The sequence below is a fragment of the Bos mutus genome, chromosome 26 (assembly GCF_027580195.1).
Source record: "Bos mutus isolate GX-2022 chromosome 26, NWIPB_WYAK_1.1, whole genome shotgun sequence".
NCBI classification, from domain to species: Eukaryota; Metazoa; Chordata; class Mammalia; order Artiodactyla; family Bovidae; genus Bos; species Bos mutus.
Genome location: NC_091642.1, coordinates 1,093,025 through 1,110,266, shown reverse-complemented (window position 1 = coordinate 1,110,266; position 17,242 = coordinate 1,093,025). Strand labels below are relative to the sequence as shown.

Sequence of the window (17,242 nt, the reverse complement as noted above, 5' to 3'; positions counted from 1 at the left end):
GGAGAGGACGGCGGAGGGAGGAAGGCAGGAGAAGGAGCAGAGAGGCCGAGCCCTGGCCCTGGCGTCTGAGCCACATAAACACCAACCTGCAGTGGAGCGTGAACAATGGAATCACTACAGCGGAGTAAAAGTATTTCCACGTCCATCCTGTAAATTTGAAAGTGATCACATTAAAGAACTGAGGTTACCAGAGACCACTGTATGAACTGGAACTCCGTTTCCCTTTTAAGACCTCAGTGGAAAAGGTGAGAATCTGGAATGAGTTTCCTTTGGGAAAGACTGGTGGGAAAATACGGAAAACCCTGGCCATTGTCGAAGAGCACTGGGGTCAAAAGCAATGGAATTAAGCTCTAGTAGAGACAAGCTTGTTTCCACTCCAAGAGTCTGGTAGGTTTCAGTATGAGTGGTGAGTTTCTCTTTTTGTGTCTTTGATCTGGTTTCGTTCCTGTAATTCAGCCACTCGATTTTGTGATGGGGGAATGATATGTGTTTTTTGTACAAAAGAAAAAAATAACAGTAAAACCATAAAAGCTCTAGAAGAAAGGAAAAACAGTCTTTATGACCACGAGTTAGGTAACTATGCTCTAGACAGGACACAGAGGGAACAAACCCTAAAGGGAGGAATGAGAGAGAAGCTGGACTCCCCCAGATTAAAAGCGTCTCCTTTCCCAGAATGACCACTGAGGACAGAAGGGAATGACCTGAAACGCAGACTGGCTCCCCCTCCCAGCACAGGACCAGACTGGCCGCCAAGGACGTGGGGAAACCGGCTGAGACGCATGCACACCGCACCTGAGGCCCAGGGCAGAGGCACCCACCCACTCTGAGGTCGGTGCCCTGGGCAGGGGCACGTCGCTTGTGCACTGACAAGACGGAACGTGAGTGCCTTTGGGAGAGAAGATGCTGCTGATAAAAGAGTAATTAACAACCTCCTGAACCTTTCAATTAACAGGATCCGCACACGAGCGAACCTACGCTCTCCAGAGCATTGCTTCTTTTTTTTTTTTTAAATTAAAACTACTTAAGTTTGTTCTGTAAAGGTTTCTTGAGATTCCATTGGACACACCCGCATGAGTCCAAGGCCAGGCCCACCCCGGCCCCAGGTGACCACCGTCCCCTCACCGTCTCAGCCCATGATGCTCAGTCCAAGGCCGCACCCCCAGGGCCTGAAGACAAGGGTCAGCCCAGGGAGAGGGCAGGCAAGACACGCCCATGCCCTGGGAAGTGATCGACCCCCAGGTAAGCTGTGCTGAGCAAACCCAGCCCCCCCAGCCTGCGGCACAGCGCCCCACGGCTCTGACCTCACCTGCCGCTCTGCACGGAGCCCCCAGCCTTGGAGCTGGCAGGCACGGCCCGAGTGGGCTCCAGGTCCACCTGTGTGCCCGAGATGGCCATTCCTCGGCTGCAGCCCCCGTGAGCCGGACGCCGGCAGTGGGGGGATCATGGGTCCCTGGCCCCTGCCGTCCCAGCAGAGAAGAGAGGCAGAGCCCGCACACAGATCAGGCATGGGCCTTGCCTCCCCCCCAAACCCCAGGCCTCGCTCAACAGCCCAGGCTCCCCTGCAGCCGACCCCGGGGTCCTTCCGAGGGAGAACCTCATGGGCCGCAACCACGTCGCAGCATCTTCAACAAGCAGGGAGATAGCTGCCAGGAGAGCTGCCCACCCCAGGGAGCCAGCCCCGTGGCACCTGCACCTCCACAGGGACAGGGGTCCACAGCGGGGCTGGGGTCCACAGGGGGGACAGGGGTCCACAGGGGGGACAGGGAGTCCACGGGGAGGCCAGGGAGTCCACATGGAGGACGGGGGTCCACAGGGGGGACAGCCAGGACAGTACCTGTGAGCCCGGCTACAGCGTGCACACCCCAGGCGCACACATTCCCACCCACGCTGATGCTCACATGCACACACAGGTTAACCCCAGAACCCCAGGCTATGCCTGGGTACCCTGCAAGTTCTCAGCCCTGGGGCCCCGAAGCAGGTGCTGGTGTTGGTGAGCCTGGCTGCTACCTTGGGATGGAGGGCAGGGAGGGGAGCTCGGGGCACGTGGGGCGGCGGGGACGCGGGCAGTCAGTCTCTGGAAGGCAGAACCAAGGTGCCACGTGAGGTCCAGGCTGGGAGGGGGCGTGTCCAGTGTGGAGGGGCCACAGGGCACTTGGAAGGATGAAGTCAGTGAGGAGGGAGACTGCAGGGGTGCGGTGTGCACGTGTTACAGGACACACGTGTGACACACGAGACGGAGCCTGGGCAGAGAAGCCTGGAGTGTGGGAGGCAAGGTCCTGGCTGGAGGGATACTTGGGAGGCATGGCATACGGATGGTATTTGAATCTGTGAGACCGTCTGCATGAGCAAAGCAGGAAAGGAAAGGAGGGGGCAGGAGCCCAGCGCTCCGGAGTCACCAGGGCGGCAGGAGGCGAGGCCGAGGCGCGCAGGGGCGTCCTGGGAGAGAAGGAAGCTGGGGGGTCCAGATGGAGACACGAGAACTGGGCGTCAGCCCTGCCCCCGTGCAGGAGGGCTTCACGAGGGCTTGGAGGCCGAGGGACAAATCCTGGCCTGCAGGTGAGGGGACAGGCGCCCACGCGGACCAGTGCCCTCAGGAGTTCTGCTGATAACGGGGAACAAACGAGCGGGGACAGGGCACCAAGGGAAGCTCTCCACACAGGAGCAGGAAGCAGGCTGTTTACTCTCCCGAGATGCACAGAGACTGTCTTCTGGATGCCTGGCATCAATCTCCACCCTGGGGACACAAAAACGCCTGGTTCATGCCCAGCCACCCCTGGGAGCCTGTGCCATCGCGTGCCAACAGTTATGAAACGTGAACGGGGCACAGGGCGCAGCTCAGGCACAGCTCTGGGCTCCCCAGAGCCAGACCTGCAGGTCACTGCCCCCACCCAGAGTTGGGACCATGGACAGGCCTGCCTGCAGGCCTGGAGACAGACAGGCATGCCCCAGTGCGGGTGGAGGGGCCCTGGGTTAGGAGGGGACAGGCAGGGACCTGCACTGGGCCTGTGCAGACTTCCTGAAGGTCTAGAGTCTGGGCCTGAGGCTGAGCGGTGCGCTGGGTACAGCTCTGTGCTTTAAAAGGTCATTATCTCCCAGGAAGGGTGAGCACCCCCAGCGCCCAGATCTTGGTTTCTGACACCCTACCCAGAAGAAGGACCTGGGCTCCTGGGAGAACTGGCTGATTCTAGGGTTGGGTTGGGGAATACACAATGAGTCTGGAGCATGTTCTAGTCACAAAAAGTAAGGAAGTGCTCAGAAAGAAGCAAAGACAGCAAACAGTGAGGGCAGCAGGCCCAAAGGGCCAGGAGCCAACTGGGAAGCTTCTGATGGCCGGAGCTGGCCAACCCGAGCAGAAAGTAAGTCAAACACGAGAGCTCGGATTGCAACGCAAAGCACAGAACAGAGATCCATGAGTCTGCAAGGGCTCAAGTGAATGACTGAACCACAAAGCAAGCGGAAGAACACACAAAGCTTCTGTGCCAAAGAATCCCAAGTGATTTCATGTAGATACCTACTCTTAGAGGAGGCAGACCCCAGCCTCCTGCCCCACGGGGATGGCACAGTGTGGACGGGGGACGGAGGCCCCGACGGTGAAGACGCCTGACAGACACGACCTCGGCCAGGCGGTCAAGGCCAACGTCAGCAGCAGTAAGCCCAGCTGAGCATCTGCACCCTCAACAGGACATGACGAAAAGAGCGTTTTTCCCGTAGTCTTCCTCCCAAAGACCCAAAACTGTCAAGGTCATCAAAACAAGCGCAGTCTGAGAAACTGACTCAGCTCACAGGGGCCTAAAGACGGACAGGAAGATGTCATGTGGATCCTGGATGGGACCACGGAACAGAAAAAGAATGTTTGGTAAAAAAAACAGCAAATCTGAATAAACCATGACTTCAGTATTTCTCAGAGTTACGGTGGATCATCTCACGTGTCACGCTGACTGGCCCGGAGCACCCAGGTAACTGTTCTGCGCCTGTTCTGGAGGGAGCTTCTGGGCAAGACGAGCAGTTGAACCAGGGACTCAGCAGAGGAGGCGGCCTTCCCTGATGGGGGTGGGCACTTGAAGACACTCTTTGGAAGAAGAGCTATGACAAACCTGGGAAGCGTATTTAAAAGTAGCCACATCACTTTGCCAACAAAGGTCTGTATAATCAAAGCTATAGTTTTTCCAGTAGTCATGTACGGATGTGAGAATTGGACCATAAAGAAGCCTGAGCACCGAAGAATTGATGTTTTTGAAGTCTGGTGTTGGAGAAGACTCTTGAGAGTCCCTTGGACTGCAAGGAGATCCAACCAGTCCATCCTAAAGGAAATCAGTCCTGAATATTCATTGGAAGAATGGATGCTGAAGCTGGAGCTCTAATACTTTGGCCACCTGATGCGAAGAGCTGACTCACTGGAAAAGACCCTGATGCTGGGAAAGATTGAAGGCAGGAGGAAAAAGGGACGACAGAGGATGAGATGGTTGGATGGCATCACCGACTTGATGGACATGAATTTGAGCAAGTTCTGGGAGATAGTGAAGGACAGAGAAGCCTGGCGTGGTGCAGTCCACAGGGTCACAAAGAATCCGACACGACTAAGGGACAGAACACAAAAATGTTCGTTTACACACACACACACACGTTATTATTCTATTTGTCTGGTGTTTGTCTAGAGAGCCCTGACTAGTACAGTATCGTCTCCCCGCTGGCTCCCTGGTCGTGACAAATGTACTATGTTAATATTAACATCAGGGGAATGAGGTGCAGGATATGTAAGAACCCTCTGCGCCACCTTCACGACTTTTCTGTAAATTTTCTGTGAAGCTAAAAATGTCCTAAATAAAGTTTACTTTAAAAGTCACATATATTCCGTGAGTGTCCAAGTATGGACTGGAAGGGGGTGTGAGAAGGCACCAATGGTTGTCTTAGCGCTGAGATTACATAAGACACCGAATTTCTTAATACTTTGTCACCTTTCGTTATATAATAAAAAGCTAAAAGGAATAAAAGATCACCCAGCAGCAGCATCTGCAGCTGGATGGCCAGCTGCATCATCTATCACCCAAACTGGGGCGCGTCTCCGGGCTGGAGCGGGTCCGCGGCACTCCGTGGCTGAGTAGATGTAGTGAGGTCGGTCATGCTTGACGGGGGACAGCAGGCGTTGGCCCCAAACTCTCACTCCCTTCCCCCTCGCCCCGCCCACCCCCAGGGTCTGTACTAGGTCCAGCTTTGGGGCTCTGCGGGGACCAAGCCGCTTCCTGTCTGCAGCTCTGAGTGCTGCGGGCCCCACACGGCCCAGGACCCCCGTCCGACTCGAGTTCCACCAGAAAAAGCGCCCAGGCCCCCTGCTCAGCGTCCTGTCCCGGAGGGCGGCCACCACCCTCACAGCTGCCACCTGCCCCTCCGGGCCAACGCCAGGCAGGGCCACGCCATGGGCACAAGCCGGGCACCGACATGGGCGCTGGGTCCACCCTTCCTTCAGCTCGTGACTCTTCACCCCTCCCGTCTGCCTCCTCTGTGCCCCTCTCCCTCTGCCCTCCTCTCAGCCCCGTGCTGTCTGCCTAAGGAGCTAAAAGAGGACTTCACAGGCACAAGATGACCTTGACACAAAGAATAAAAAGGAAACAGGGGACTCGAGGACGATGCACACGCGCGTGGCCCCGGCAGCCCAGCGCAGCCCCAATCAGGGCCACCCGAGCGGCCAGCTCCCAAAAAGACGCACTGATGTCGCTGCGTCCAGCCGCTCCGTTTCTGTCTGGGGGCAACGCGGTACGTGGTCACAGATAACTGACGGGGCAGCCGCCTCACAGGAGCTGAGACCCCAGGGGCCACCCCCCACCAGCGACACTACTCCCGCTGAGCCTGCCACCAGCCCCGGGCGACTGAGCTGCCCAGGGGGCCGTGATGGGGAGGCCAGCAGGTTTTCCCAGCTCCACGGATGTCACGTGGAGCAGGTGACCCGCCCAGATTCCCAGCCGCAGAATCAGGAAACACAGTATAAATATTGTTGCTAAGTCACTGAGTCTGGGGGTTGTTTACCACCAGACACAAAGAGCAAACAGGCTGCCCGGGGGCGCTCGTGGTAAAGAGCCCTCCTGCCAGTGCAGGAGACGTAAGAGAGGCGGGTTTGATCCCTCAGCTGGGAAGAGCCCCTGGAGGAGGGCATGGCAACTCACTCCAGTATCCGTGCCTGGAGAATCCCATGGACGGAGGAGCCTGGTGGGCTACAGTGCGTGGGTCGCACGGAGTGGGACACGACTGAAGCGACTGAGCACGCACACACGCGGATAACAGACCGTCCTGGGGTGCGCGGCCGGGGCCAAGATCCCGCTCCTGGCTCCCAGGGCCCGAGGCCCGAGTCTGAGGCAGGAGGCTGGGAAGCAGCACCCAGCACCACGGACCCCGCAGGGCGGGAGCAGGAAGTGGGGACTCGTGTCTGAGAAGCCCAGCAGACTCCAGACCCGAGCACACGGCGTGGCACGCCCCGGGTGTCAGCGACAGGTCCCGCCTGGCGAGTGGAGACAGAGCGCGTCTACACCCCAGAAACAGGAAGCGCTTGGCTATTTTCAATAAATTGGGGGCGACACGGACGCCCACCCACACCATCTCCTTGGCTGCAGGATGTAAATAACAGCAAGCCGGGTTTGCATGGCATCGACTCTGCGGGGCCTGCGCCGGCCAAGTGCTGGAGGCCACCACACACTCCGTCACCCGGGGGTGTGGAGGGCGGGCGGTGGGGGGAGTGACCTAGGGGCTGGGTGGGGCACGCTGATCTTGCCCAGCACCCTGGTTTCTAAATAAGAGATTTCAGGTCAATGAGAAAATAGCTTTTGATGAAGCAGGCATCCTGGTTTTTAAAAATAACAATGATTTTATTAATTGTAGCTTCTCCCCAATTGTCTCAGATTCTGAGCATTAAAGTAATTCTGCATGCTGGCCACAGCCAGCGTTTAGGGAAGAGAGAGGAGCCCACTGTGGCCTCCAGGGCGCCGGTCAGCGTGCGTCCACCCCCTGGGGCGGGACAGAGGTCTAGAGAGGGTGACGGGTGACCACCTCCCCCCGCCCCGGGGAAGCAGGGACAGGGCTAGAGGAAGCAGCAAGGTCCAGTGTCCACTGGACTCTTGCCACCTAGTAGAGATGCTGGTCACCAAAGTCTTCCCTCTCCATAGATTTATCCAGAGACGGCAGAGCAAGGCAGGGACTGAGAAGCACACAAGGAGGAAAACTCTGATTGGACAGGAAACGTGACGTCAGAAGAACAAACACCAAATCTGGTTCTGAGCATCCCACCCAAAGGGGAATCTGGCCCAAGGCCACGGGGCACAGACCCTGAGTGGGGAACCACTGGGCTGGGGGTGGCAGGCGGGCAGGACTGGGCCGTCAGAGCAGCCAGGACGAGAGGACACAGTGGCCGGGGGTGGGCGCAGCCCTGAGCCACCCGCCTCTGGCAACACGCCTCCCCCAGGCTGGCTGGGAGTCGTCGGAGGCTGAGTGCTCATCAGGGAAGGAAGAAGTTCAGGCTGTGGCATCGGCTGCAAATGCAGGACCCAAAGCACCACTGCTGTTCCAAGTGCGTGTGCCCACGAGGTCGGCAGAGAAAAAGAGCAACACGGAAATAAGAGCAAAACTGAAGAGACCCCTCGGCAGGGAGAGCCGGCCCGCGCGCAGACGAGGGAGAGCCGGCCCGCGTGCAGACGAGGTACCGCCCGTGGCCAACGGCATCGCCCCGCGGAGCGCCGGGCAGGCAGCACCCTGGTGCCCCTGTGCCTCGGGGCTGCTGCCCAGGGACCACGCCCCCGGTCCCCGCCCCCCACACTGTCCTTACCAAGCCCCCCACCCAGAGTGGGTCCCCTCTGCGCCTAGCGCCGCTGCCCTCCCCGGGGTGGGTGGGATGTTGGATGGAAATACAGAACCCGAGGCCCCACCCGAGGCCCGACAAACCAGCATCTGCACTTTCACAGGGTCCCAGGGACTGGGGGCCCTGGCAATTTGGGAAGCTCCTCCGAGCCGCCCCGACCCTGCTCCGAATAAACGCCTTGCCTCCCTCCGACCGACCTGGGGCCTCGGGAGGGCTCATCCTCAGAGAGCAGCCCCAGACAAGGCTCACCTCCCGTGCATCCTTGCAGCCCTCCTCAACTGGAAAGACGGGTGGTTAAATGTTTAAAAGAAAATCAACTTATTTTTAGCATTTTAAAACACACAGCCAGATGGATAGACACTCAGAGCTGACATTTGTTACATAAAAAGCAGGACAGCGAGTCCCCGGTCCATCCCGGACCAGCCTCGTCAGCCTCGCAAACACGTCAAGCTCAGGGCTGCCCCACAGCCCCCGGGACACCCGGCCCTGCACCGGGGAGCCGGGGACCCCCGCTGGCTGGTAGAGGACCCCAGGCTCTGCAGCCACTGCATTTCTGCCACCAAGGCCCCCGCGTTGTGGGGGAGGGGGTGAACCGCCATCAGCCTGGGCCTCACAGAGAGCTGCCCCCGCCCCGGCCAGCCCCGCTCCCCAGGGTCGGGAGGGAAGGGAGAGGCACCTATTGTAAGTCAGGTCCACGCGCCGCTGGACGAGGACTCAGTGACAGGGCCGGACTGACACTTCAGAACCACCGGGCCGGCCCCCGCGCTCAGCACTGTGCACTCCGCTGCCCCCAGCTCTGGGCACACAGCAAGGGAGGGTTGGCACACACACCTTCCAGTCACCGAGTCGTTCTTGGCAGGTGAGTGGACCAACCAACCAAGAAGTCTGGGAAAATCAACTCAAGAGCCATGAGGAGCCTCCGCAGAAAACCACACTCAGGACAGACATCTTTGAAAGTTAAGTTCTCCTTCATACCAGCACCAACCAGCGTGGAACGTGACGGGTGCAAAGATCTTGTTCACAATTCAACAAAAACAGGCAATGAATGTGCCCAGTCTAAGCACGTACAGGGCCCGCGGGAGGAAAAGCCCTTCTCACTGTGTCCAGTGTGAGTCCAAAATGACCAAAAGTCGCAACGAAAAAGTGAAACCACAGAAGCACTAGAAGAAAGTGCAGGGTTTTGACTGAACGAGCATCACGTAGGGCGTGACCGGACACGGAGGTGGAAAGCCGCCAGGAAGGAGGGAGCATCACGTATGGCGTGACCAGACACGGAGGCGGAAAGCCGCCAGGAAGGAGGGAGCATCACGTACGGCGTGACCAGACACAGAGGCGGAAATCCGCCAGGAAGGAGGGTCTTGATGAATCTGACCGCACAAAAATTAAGTGGATGCACGTGGGGGAAAAAAAAACTAGCAGCACAGAAAGATGAACGACCCCGCGGCCCTTCCATCCTGGGAACCGTGGGAAGCACAGGGCAGCCAACAGCCCAGCGGGAGGCCAGGTGCAGGGGTGCGTGTGGCGCGCAAAGTCGCTTCAGTCGTGCCCACGGAGACCCCATGGACTGCTGCCCGCCGCCTCTTCTGTGCATGGGATTCTCCAGGCAAGAACACTGCAGTGGGCTGCTTCCCGACCCAGGGATTGAACAAGCATCTCTCATCAGGGCAGGGCTAGGCGCTGGCGACTCAGGAAAGCAGAATGCAAACATGGACAGAAAAAGATGGCCAACCTTAGCAGGGAGCAAAGCAGTGATGCAGGCTCTCAGGTGGTCAAACAGCAAGGCCGTCACCAGCACCCAGAGGCAGGGAGGGGAGACAGGAGGGCGTCCTCCTCCCCTCTCCTCCCTCCTCCCCTCTCCTCCCGCCCTCCGCGTTCACCACAGTCATGCTTCCTCGTCCAACACCAGACTCCCCACCTCCTCATTTCTCCGGGCACCCCGCACCTGCCGCAGCCACGCCCATTGGGTCACCACCGTGTAACAAGCACCCGGGACAGCGGCATGTCCCAGGATGGCTCGTCCCCAGGGAGTTGGCGGATGCAGCAAGCTGCCTTCCGTGTGTACTCCTGACTCAGCAATGTCATCCCCAGGAACGTGCCCTAAGGAAACAATGTCGAGTGCACCACGATGAACACACAAGAACACTCGCTGCTGAGTTGTTTACATATTGATCCCTGAGCTCCAGCATCCCCCAGCCCCACCCCCAACAAATCCAACCTGGATTTGGGGGCAGGGAGGCACCCACAGTTTTTAAGAGCATCCTTTGAGTCTAGTTCACAGGACTAAGAACAGCCCTTGGAAATTTAGCCAACAAGGGATCCTTTAGATCGACGAGACGTCACAACACCTCGCTAAGTAAAAACAGCAGGTTTAGACAAAACCATAAATGGAGCACGATCCCATTTCTGCACCGAAGCCATAAAGTGTGTCTCTACACGACTGACGTGTGAGTGCATTCTAGGGAGGGGCTGGGGCAGGCGTAGCTCAGAGGCCTTTCTGGGCTAAAGTTACCAAAGCCTCGGTTTTCCTATTTAGGACAATTTTAGGGAAGTCTAAACTTTTCAGAAATTTGTACACTTTAATCCCTCTATAATTTAAGAAAGGTTTTATAAGTTTCATAAAAGGTTACGAGACTCCGGGAGCCCCAAGTCCCACCTTACCGCCCACCCCACCCTGCACGCCGAGGACTGGCCCTCTGCCACCCCGTGGAGCTTTAGTTCCAGGTCTCCAGGTGAAGGCAAACCTCCCGGACGGCCGGTTGTTCCCCACTTGCAACCTAATTCCATGTTAGGCTTTAGAAGAGCCAGACTGCCGAGAAGGGCAGGTGCCCCCCACCCCGGGTTACTTGTCACCCAGCTGCTTGGGGAAGGTGCTGGAAGACATCCAGACAAGAGGGATGAGGGCGTCTGACCAGCACACGGCAGGCTGGGCAGAGCAGCAGACTGCAGGCCCCGCAAGGTCCACCCCTGAATCAAGCGCTCCCGAAGCCACGAGGGTGCGACAAGCAGAGGCGCGGGGCTGCGGGCAGAGGGAAAGGGCCCAGTGCAAGGAGGAGGCCCAGAGGACTCTGAACATGGCCCAGCACAGGCTGATCACAGGCTCAGACACCTTGGGGACACGGGACCTTCAAGGCCCGACGAGTCACAATTCTGCTTTTCAGTTGGCATCTACCTGGCACACCGTTAAACTGCACTCTTATTTTCTTTTTTCTTTTTCTCTGCATACCAAATTTGATACACTAATTGGGTGTTTTAATCTAAAAAATTCATCAGAAGGTCTCATATCACCATGGCAACCGGGCAGTCCCAGTAAACGCAAGCCCTCAGCACAGCCCTGTTACCTCTTTTGGCTCACCCGCCACGGGGCCGAGAAGTGTGGGACCTTGTCCGGGGAGGACAGCTGCCCGCCCTCAGAGAAAGGTGGGGTGCAGCCTTGCCCTCCTGGAAGACCGGCCCTCCTCCTTTCCAAAGCCTGCTCTTTCCATGTAAACAAACCCACAGCCTTCAGGCCAAGAGCTGCACACATTTTCTTTGCAAACACGTACTGTGATCCCCAAGCCGTGTGCACCCTGACGATGGCACAAAGACAGAATCAAACTGGAATAAAGTGGCCGCCCCCAGCATCGCATCCACGGCGACCAGACCCAGGGTCAGTCCTGGCCCTCTAATCTCATCAAAGCCCAGCTAGGTCTCATCCTGAGGTGTTCAGTTTGGAGACCTGGCCACCGAACCCAGGGGTGGGCGAGTGACTGACAGGCACGTGTGCTGAAGAGCGTGCACCTGTTGCCGAAGCCAGCTCCCACCTGCACAAGCCCGGAATAGCCGGCACCTCTGCTGTCCTGCTTCAGGCGAATGGGGACGGCGGAGGGGGGAGAAGGTGTGAAATAATTCCCAAATCAGATTCAAGAACCACAGATGCATTCTGTGCTCTTTTTGCCTCTAATGTTCCTTGGATTCTGAAACCTAACCCTCTGAACAGGTAGTAAAATTCTACTGTTCGAAGCTGAAGGCAGCCACTGGGCTACATCAATGCCTCTCTGCCTGCATTTTCTGCCTTGGACAGCAAAATGCAAAGACATGAGAGAGGGCCGGCTCTGGGCCGACACCCGCGGGTCCTGAAATCAGATGTATTTCTCAGGCGTCTTCTGATCCTGCCCCTACAGCCAGAGCTGGATGCAGTCGCTTCCTGATTCCTTCCTAATTCACCCTGGGCTTTCTACACTTAGAATGTTTACACTCAAAGACATGCAACATATGAAACATCCCCAGCGGTAAGTTGTGCCCTAAAGTTCAGAACACAAAGACAGGTCTCCCCAGAATACACTGTGCGGGCGTGATCGGTCCTGAAGGCCTCGCCCCTTGATCATGTCCAGACACCCAGGCCCCCTCTCCGCTGACCATGACCGGGCTCATTGGAACCCAGCTTCCTCCAGACCTCCCCCACCCTGCCAGGCAGCAGGCTCCCCTTCCCTCTGTGAGGACTGCCGCCAGGCTGCACATTCTCCAACACTGGCCTTAGGTCATAGTATTGTAATTTCCTATAATGCTTAAATTATTTATCAGAAATAAATAGCTTGGGCTCCTTGGCTAAGCTGTGCTCTAAAATTATAAAAGATCCATCCTACCCGCTGCAGGCTGCCTACAAATGAAAAATGCATATTTTACTATTTTAAGAAAATGTCAAAAAAAATCAAATGTGTCATCTTATAGCATTGAACTTATCTGCATGACATCTGAGAGAAGAGCTGCATGCTTGCCTGTGGAAGTGTCACAGTGCTCAGGGGCGGGCACTGCCACCTCCCCCGGGGGTGCTAAGGGAAAAGCCCTGTGCCCAGCAGGGCTCAGGGAGGCTTTCCCACAGGCCTGCCTCGGTCTCCTGCTTCCCACTGGCGCCCACCTCCAGGTCACCAGCCTTACCTGCAGGGGGAACTCAGGGCAAACTAGTTCCCAGAAGGGAAGCTTTTCGCACAGAGGCAAGCCTCCACCACACATCTGAGTGCAAAGGTGGGCACGCCCGGAGCCACGCTGCGCGGTCGCCGGCCCTGAGAACTCCGAGGGCCGGGCCCCCGCGCCACCTGTGGTCGGGTGTCTCCCTTGGCGAACTGGGCACCCCTCAGGTGCAGAGGGGCAACCGAGTGCGCGCACCGCACAGTAAAGGAAAACGCAGACACAGCGCCCTGGCTGCAGTGGGGTCCACCGACCCTCACTCCCCGCGGCTGGAGGGCCTGCTCCGCCCGCCGCGCCGCGGCCGGACACGGGGGACGCGCGTGGGCACCGCAGGCACCGTCCGCGAGTTTCCTCGGAAACCGAGACGCCCCGGAACGTCTTCCCGCCCCGGGAACCTTGGTGCCCCGAGGCACGGAAACCCTCCCGCAGCAGCCCCCCTGCGAGAGCGCGCGGGCTCCCCGGCGGCGCGGGCCCCACTGCGCTCCCCAGGTCCCAGCCGCGCGGCCCTTCTCACCGTCCTCCTTGTCGTCAAACACCGGCCTCCGCGCTGCGGCCGCCGACATGGAGGACCCCATCCTCTTCTTCCACTTGCTCCACTGAAACAGGGGGCGCGGCTGCGCGCGGGCATCGCTGGAGTCCCGGGCTCGGGGCTGGCCGGAGGTGGGCGGCGGCGGGGCCGGGGGCGCGTCGGGGCCGGCGAGGCGCCCGCGGCCGAGGGGCGGCGAGCCGGGGGGCGCCGCGGCGCTGCTGCCCCTGCGCTCGGCGCCGCTCCTCATGGCCGGACCGGAGTGCGCACCGCGGCCGGAGTCCGGGGCATGGCCCGCCCGGCGGGCGGGGAGCGGGAGCGGGAAAGACAGGCAGCGCCCGCCTTGCGCCCCGAGCTCGGCGCTCCCGGGTCCCGGCAGCCCGGTCAGCTCAGCCGACTGCGAGGGCCGGGGGCGGGGCCGGGGCGGGGCCGGCAGACAGGAGCCGGGGCGGAGCTAGCGCGGGGCGGAGCTAGCGCGGGGGCGGAGCCGGGAGGCAGGAGCCGGGGCGGGGCGAGGACCAGGGGCGGGGCCGTCAGGCAGGAGCCGGGGCGGAGCTAGTGCGGGGGGGGGGGGCGGGGCCGGAAGGCGGAGCCGGAGGCGGAGCTAGTGAGGGGACGGGGCCGACAGGCAGGATCCGGGGCGGAGCGAGGGCCGGGGGCGGGGGCCGGCAGGCAGGAGCCGGGGGCGGTGCCAGTTAGGGGCGGGGCTAGAGCGGGTCGGGGGCGGGTCGGGGCGGGGCGGGGCGGGGCCTGAGCGAGAGCCCTCCAGCTGCCCTGGGTACCCGCCGCCCACCACGCAGGGGCGGGTGCCGCTCACAGCGCCGCGGCGGCACAGACAGGAGACAAGAAAGGGGTCCCTCTGGGCTTGGTGGATAAAGGCGGCCCGCGAGCTACTGCCGCCCGACCCGGGGCACCTTAAACCTCATCCTGAGGTTCTGAGTTTGGCGAGGCCGCGCGCGGGACCCGCGAAGGGGCAGCGGGAAACGGCTGTGCGGAGGCCAAGGCCAGATCACCGCCTTGCGGCCCCACGTCCGGGGCCGATTCAACGCTGCGGCTGCACCAGGGCCGCAGGGAAAGAGGGGCGCGGCGGGAGCGGGCCCGAGGCGGGAGCCCCTCCCCGCGCGGCCGGCCCAGACCCCGCGGCGAGCTCGCGCGCACACGCAAGCACGGGCGCGCTCGGGGTCGAGGCGACGCTGAGCACCTGCGCCCGCGCCCTCGGATCCCCTGGTTGGGTCGCTGTGGTTGGGTCTCCCTCCGGTCGGGCTCTCAGTGCGGCCGGCCGGGCACGGGTCGGGACGAGAAGCTCCCGGAGCATATCTGCGCCTCGGGCCGGCCCGGGAGCCATGTGCGGAATATTGCGCGAGGAGTAGGGCTGTCGAGGCTCGGTTTGACCTCCCCGCACCCCCATCGCAGGGCCAGGAGAGACCTCGCCGGTAAAGCACAGCAGACGGCCTACGGAGATGGCTCCCGGTACCACCCAGCCCTGCGTGCTTGACACTTGGTCACTGAGGGCTTGCTTTTGTTGAGTTCTCTGACTTTGACTTTTGGAAGCCTTCGCCTCCTTAGGTTCCTTCCCCAGGAAGTCCCGAAAGGCCTCTGCTGCCCCTGGATGAGGGCAGACCACCCACCCGACCTGCAAGCCAGGACGCGAGGACCTGCGAATCTCTGCCCCCGCCCCCTGCCCAGGGCCCCCCGTTCCTCCGTGGACACCCTTCAGCCACACTGGCCCTGGAGCCGCCCCGCGCCGCACCCCTACCCCCGCAGGTTGTGTCTCTCAGTCTTGGCTGTTCCTCCCTCCGCGGTAGGACTAGGCCTGTCCCCGACTCCACCTTTGAAATTCCGTGGAGCCCCTTGACCAGTGTGGGCTGATTGACCAACAATGCAAGGTGAGCAGAGGTGATCTGGGTCACTTCTGAGCCACACTTTAGGGCCAGTGTCCAGACTGGCCGCACACGCCCCTTGGCTCGGAAGGAGTCCGGATCACTGGGGGACCACCTTCCAACCAGCAGTGGATGAGCAGAACAAGGGAGAACTCGGCCCCTGTGGGAAGTCACTGAGGTTTGGGGGTGCACTTGCCACAGCATAAGGTGGCAGTGCATCCTACCTTGAGTTCAACCCCAGGGAGGCGAGTTCCCCACGCTGAACAGGAAGGTGGGCGGGGTGAGGACAGGGTCCTCTCCACGCTGTGCCAGTGACAGGAGATTATGGGTGGCGCAGTCACCAGAGAAACGTGTCCCCGTCAGCCCGCCCGTGGAGCACCCGCACCGGATCCTGGGCAGCGCGTGGTCACGGGACCACCGCAGCTGGGATGGCCCGCAGGGGTCCCAGCTGGTGACCTGGTGAAGGCCTGGGGCCCAGGAGCTGTGAGGACACTGCCCCTGAGATTGAAATGAGTTAGTGTGCAAGGACAGAAAGTGGCCAGTGCCTCTGGGGGACGGCTGGGGCCCGCTTAGACAGGGCCTGTGCAGAGCAGCAGGAGTCTGATTTATACTCACGGCTCAGCTCCTGAAACCCTAGCATAAATGTGCATCAGCCTATAATTCATCCAGAAAGCTGTGCTTCCTGAGAGGATGTGGTTGTTAGCAGTCTCCCATTCTCATGTGTACCTTGTCTTACAGCCTTATTCTGAAATTAACACGCTGCCTGCACCTTTGTAAATAGTCCCTGTTATTAAGCTCGCCTCAGATGGCTCAGTTTGAATGCACGGTTTCCTGCTGGGGACATACCAGAACGGACCCCAGGAAACAGGAAGCAAGCCCAAATAGGGTTCCAGTCGGAGTTGCTCACACATGTGGGGAATCCATGAGTCCCCTTCGCAGCAGGAAGTAGAAAACCAGGTCATCCCTGACCACAGGGCCATCAGACTGAGCCCTGGTGGGACGCGGGACAAAGGCCATGTGGAAGCAAGGATGTGGGGACCGAGTGCTGGGTGACTGGGTTGCCTGGTGACCGTACTGACTCTCGAGGTCATAGGGCTGCCCGGCTTCTGTGACTCAAGAGAGCAAGAACCAGGAGAGGAAAATGCACCGCGGAGAACAGGCCCCACAGCCTCTGGGAGGAATCCTTCCCCGCTGTTGTCATGGTACCAGGCATCAGCACAGTCAGCGCTTAACCTCGTCAGACACCCAGTGTACCAGCTGCTGGGACAAAGGACTACAGACTCGTGGGCGAAAACAGCGCAAAGGTGTTTTCTCTGGTTCTGGAGCCCAGAAGCCAGAAATCAAGGTGTCAGCAGGGCGGTCCCCTCTGGAGGCCCTGAGACGACTCTTCTAGCTCCTGGCGGCTGCTGGCATCTCACGATCCGCAGAGGCATCATTCCAAGCTCTACCTCCACCGTCACGTCACCTTTTCACCTGTGTCTTCTCCCCTTTTCTTCCCTTACAAGGACATTTGTGGGACTTCCCTGGCGGTCCAGTGGCTAAGTCTCTGCAATCTCAATGCAGAGGGCCCAGGTTCGATCCCTGGTCAGGAAACTAGATCCCACATGCCGCAGCCAAGAGACCCAGCTGCTGCTGCTGCTGCTGCTGCTAAGTCGCTTCAGTCGTGTCCAACTCTTTGCGACCCCGTAGACGGCAGCCCACCAGGCTCCCCTGTCCCTGGGATTCAGGCAAGAACACTGGAGTGGGTTGCCATTTCCTTCTCCAATGCATGAAAGTAAAAAGTGAAAGTGAAGTCGCTCAGTCGTATCCAACTCTTAGCGACTCCATGGACCGCAGCCTACCAGGCTCCTCTGTCCATGGGATTTTCCAGGCAAGAGTACTGGAGTAGGGTGCCATTGCCTTCTCCGAAGAGACCCAGCACAGCCAAATAAATAAATTTTTTTTGTTAAAAAAAAAAAAAAGGACATTTGTTATAGGACTTAGGACTCACCTTAATGTAGGATAATTGTGTGGTATTAGTGGTAAAAAATCCACCTGCCAACGCAAGAGACA

The 17,242-nt window shown here is 59.5% G+C and overlaps 1 protein-coding gene across 2 annotated transcripts in view; it reads right to left on the bottom strand.

Moving 5' to 3' along the window:
- Positions 1-13,700, bottom strand: part of STK32C (serine/threonine kinase 32C) — a 71,119-nt gene extending 57,419 nt beyond the window's left edge. For both annotated transcript variants that reach the window (XM_070363581.1, XM_070363582.1), the window contains exon 1: positions 13,299-13,700. In XM_070363581.1, the coding sequence (XP_070219682.1) occupies positions 13,299-13,560 (262 nt within the window). In that variant the 5' untranslated portion in view covers positions 13,561-13,700. The remainder of the gene's footprint in view (positions 1-13,298) is intronic.
- Positions 13,701-17,242: the final 3,542 nt, after the last annotated feature.